The 4,223-nt window shown below is 40.9% G+C and overlaps 1 protein-coding gene across 1 annotated transcript in view; it reads left to right on the plus strand.

The window, feature by feature from the left end:
* The window catches only part of LOC108795864 (SITS-binding protein-like), a 23,039-nt gene that overhangs the window by 18,061 nt on the left and 755 nt on the right, over nucleotides 1-4,223 (plus strand). Inside the window, 1 exon segment of the mRNA XM_018567179.1 lies at nucleotides 676-855. Within this exon segment, the coding sequence (XP_018422681.1) occupies nucleotides 676-855 (180 nt within the window).

Genomic DNA, 4,223 nt, shown 5'->3' on the forward strand with positions numbered 1-4,223 from the left:
AAGGAAAGAAAATTGGGATTTTATACTTAACTTTCCCCCGGTTTGTGCCCATGATACCTGATGAGGATGAGGTCATCCTCCTTCCAGTGAGATCTTGCATCATGCTTAATAACACAAGATTTGGAGCCTAAGCATTATCTAGGATTCTTGTCAGCAGTTTCCCCCTGCACAACAGAATCCAGGGAAGGGTGAGTATGTTATGTAAAATTTTTTCCTCTACAGGTGTTTCCAGTTTTATACTGTGTTTCTACCACAGGGACGGGGCCACACTTTAATGTAGTACAAGGTCCACTTTAACTGCAGCAGAGAAAGTCACAGTCAGCAACCTGGCTAATACCTGGAAGTGGAATCTGGACCATAGATCAGCCAATTAGATTACAATTGTTTTGTCAGAAAAGCCTCAAAGGCACAAATGTTAGTGTTACAGGGCAATGAGGAGCAAAGAATGGAAGGACATATTTATTTTTACTCTTGGGGCTCAGAGTGAATGGGGGCATTTTGACAAGTACAATACTTGTCAAAATGCCCTGTTTTTACAGGGGGTGGGGGTCGGGATCGGGGGGGGTGCAAAATTGCACCTTGCCCACCTTGACTACAATCCTAGCACCGGCCCTGACAGCAAGTGATGTTAATAACCATGTATTGAATAATATTCTCTTTGTTTTCATGAGACAGGTACTGAACCTTACAAGACAGTACATACAAAGGCACCATGACTTGGTTGTTCCCCTTTTGATGAAATATACTTATGAGTGGCTTAGGACAGGGAATCCCATCTACAGGCCTGTATGGTGGCTCAGCCCAGAGGACCCAGTGGCTTTCACAACAGATGATGAGTTTCTTATTGGAGATGAGGTAAGAAAAGGGAGAAAATAAAAGTGAAAACATACAACGATATGAAAATGCCATAAAAATATATCAAAGTGCAGCATATAAAAAAAAAAAAAAAAACCTAAATGAAATACGGAAACTGCCATTGCTGGGCTCCCTATAATAATTCTAGTTGCCAGGCTGTTAGTTGTTTTAGTACTTTCTGAGACACTGACCTGGAAAAAAGCATGAAACCGAGAGAAATCAGACTAAACTCATGCAAAGTTGTGCATGGTCAATGACTCAGAATGTACTAAAACATCAACAGAACAGCCAGGCAAGTAGTATTTTTAGAAGGGAAAAGTAACATTTTTGATACATTCCAAAAGAAGCAAGATCCAGAAGCACTCTCAGTGTAATGTACCTTTATTTGCAGCTTTGCAAAGGCTAAAGAGAGTTTAAAAATTAGTTTGGCTAATTACAATTTCCTGTGCAGTTAGCACACTTTCTCAATAGTTTAGGATAGTTCTCTGCTTAGAACACACGCTTTAATCTCACAAGAGTAGGAAAATTCTTATCCATGTGAGTGCTAAACCTAACCAGTGCTATTTACTCACCAGCAAGAATCCTTAAAAATTAATTTTGAAATGTCCCCATCTTCCCAGCATTTCTACAATCCACCCTGTTACTTCCTTAGGTACAGGTGCTAGCTCCTCTTCAGGGTAGCATGAACCTCCAGGTGTCTGTAAGGGCAATGTCACACTTGGGATCCTGCAACTGGTGAAAACTTGCCAGTGGCTGATGAAGATATTATAGACTTTCAGAGCACTCAGTTAGCACACTGCTACATATGCTAGCCCTTATCACGTTTTAGCTTAAATTTTCTTTTTCTTTTCCTTGTTTTGGGAGTATGCTGTTCTGGTTAGGTTACATCCTGCTGATAATGACCGATTTAAGCCAAGAATACATAGTTTGAGTTTAACACATTTCTCACATGATGTTGATTTCACAATATATCTAATATATGGTCACATGTCCTAGTCAGGGCCAGATTTCCCACAAGGCCAACCAAGGCCCGGCCTCGGGGCAACAGGTAGTAGAGGGACAGCAGGGGTGTGGAATTCCTATCTCCCGATGCCCGGGCGGGTAGTTGTTTTCTACATTTAGCCCTGCTTTGGGCAAGCAGGGCTAAATGTACAGCTAGTCCCAACCTGCAAAAAAAAAAGAAGGGGAGGAAGACTGGGACAATCTTCCTCCACTCGTTGCCTTTCTGTTTTGCTTCCCTTCATGCATATCACTCCTTCCCTAATCTACTACCTACATTCCTCCCCTACCATTCCCCCTACCATTTCAGCCCGCCTAGTCATGTGCCTCTTCGTTTAAGAGAGCTGCACTGCTCAGGACAATCTAAGACCCTTTTCTGCTGCCGTCAGAATAAATACATTAAAAAAAACAGCATAGGAATGAATAGCTAGATTGCTATTGGCTATTTCAATTTGCAATAGCCAATAGCAGACTAGCTATTGCACCCGCCCTCTGCTGCTGTCAATCAGCAGAGGAGGACCTGATGGAGAACTTCAGGTTCACCTCTGCTGATTGACATCAGCAGTGGGTGAGTACAATAGCTAGTCTGCTATTGGCTATTGGAAATTGAAATAGCCAATAGAAGCCTAGCTATTTATTCCTATGCTGGTTTTTGTTTTTTTTCTCTGACTGACGGCAGCCAGCGGCCTGGATGTCAGAAAAAAAAACAGATAGCAGGGAAAGGTTTACTCTGCCTAGATAGAGCAGAGTAAATCTTTCTGGGAGAAACTATTTCTCTCACCCGGGCGGCCGGGAGCCGCTATCTTATAGCGGGAGACTCCCGGAATGTCCGGGAGAGTTGGGGTGTCTCCAAACCAGTGAAAGCAAATCTGGTATAAAGTTCTAGGTGATTCTTATCTGGACAGACCAAGTAGTGTGAGCAATTCATGTTACTACTCAAAGGGGTTTAGATCAGTGTACAATTCTGTATCTGTTATTTAAAATCTTCTTTAAGCTTTATTTGATGTTTTTTGTGATGAATTCACCTATTTCTGAAATATTTTAGGGTCTACGTTCTGGAAATGTGTGGTAGCTAGCTACTATATAAATAAATTATAGCTGACAATCTCTACATACTTCCTTTTATGGCTGTAATTCTCATATCTTGGATTTGGGCTGAGAATCTTTTCCATCTGGACAGTGTTTGAACTGTGGCCCATCATTCTGTGGTAGTAAACATTCCAGGGTTTATTGGCTGAAATCACTCATTTTAGGCCTTGATCCCATTCAAACAGCTTTATGGATCATATTAGTGTCTGACACTTTGATGTTGACTCCATTGTAAGTCCAGACTACTTCACACATCCACATCAATAAATCACAGACCCAGGCCTTTTCATGTCAAAGGGAAGAGGTGAAATGATGTATTTTGAAGTTATGGCCAATTAGTCATTGTTTCCATTGCTGAGAGAACCTTTGAAACATCTGCACTTGCCTCAAATGATTCAGAGTTCAGGCTGCAAACATGACACTCCCAGAAAGAGCCAGTGCCATGTGGATCAAGTTCCTTGAGCTTCCATTTATCACGCTAATATTACATTCTGTTTTTCTGAGTGGCTGTCATGATAATAGATTTTTTTGGAAATCAGCTGAAGTCTTACTTTACCACTTTACTTATGTGTCTCATTGAATACCAAATTGCAGGATGGTGAAAGCAGCAACTTTGCAAATAGTATGGTTGGCAAATAGTATGGAATTGGCGTATCTTTATCCCACCAATGTCTGTAAGGACATTTAGGGGACTCTTTATACATTTTCTCGATAAAGATCTTGGCCCATTTTTTTATTTGATTCTTCATGTTCACTGATTATTACTGTGGTTTTTGCCAATTTTCATACAAGATCCGCCCATCATTTTACAATCAAAAATTGCATGCAACAAGATTCACTCCCTTCTGTTCTATCGATCCTACTTATCACTTAGTGAATATACATTTGTTTTGATACTTGCCCAATATTCACTCATTTTATTATCTGCACAGTGTTCAAACTATTGCTTTGAAGCTATGGATTTTTTCATCCATGAGAGTGCTGAACCTGTGTTTTTAATACAGGTTAAGCACTTCCGTGCTTAATATGTGTTTTTTTGTATTAAAAAAAATTAAATGGCATTGGCATACCAGGCATGCATCCCCATAACAAGGAAGCTGTGAGTGTGTAGAACCCCTGCTATGCTTATTCCAGCCTACATGAATGCTAGTGACCTTTAGGCTCTTAAGCAGACATGATACCTAGGAGGGGTGCCTGCAAGAGGAAGGATTATGTTCCTTCCCTGCCTCCTACCTAATGAACTGCTTTTAGGGGTTCCTACTCTCTTACCCGCTCTGTGG

The sequence above is a fragment of the Nanorana parkeri genome, unplaced genomic scaffold (assembly GCF_000935625.1).
Source record: "Nanorana parkeri isolate BGI_ZX_2015 unplaced genomic scaffold, ASM93562v1 scaffold1017, whole genome shotgun sequence".
Taxonomy (NCBI): Eukaryota; Metazoa; Chordata; class Amphibia; order Anura; family Dicroglossidae; genus Nanorana; species Nanorana parkeri.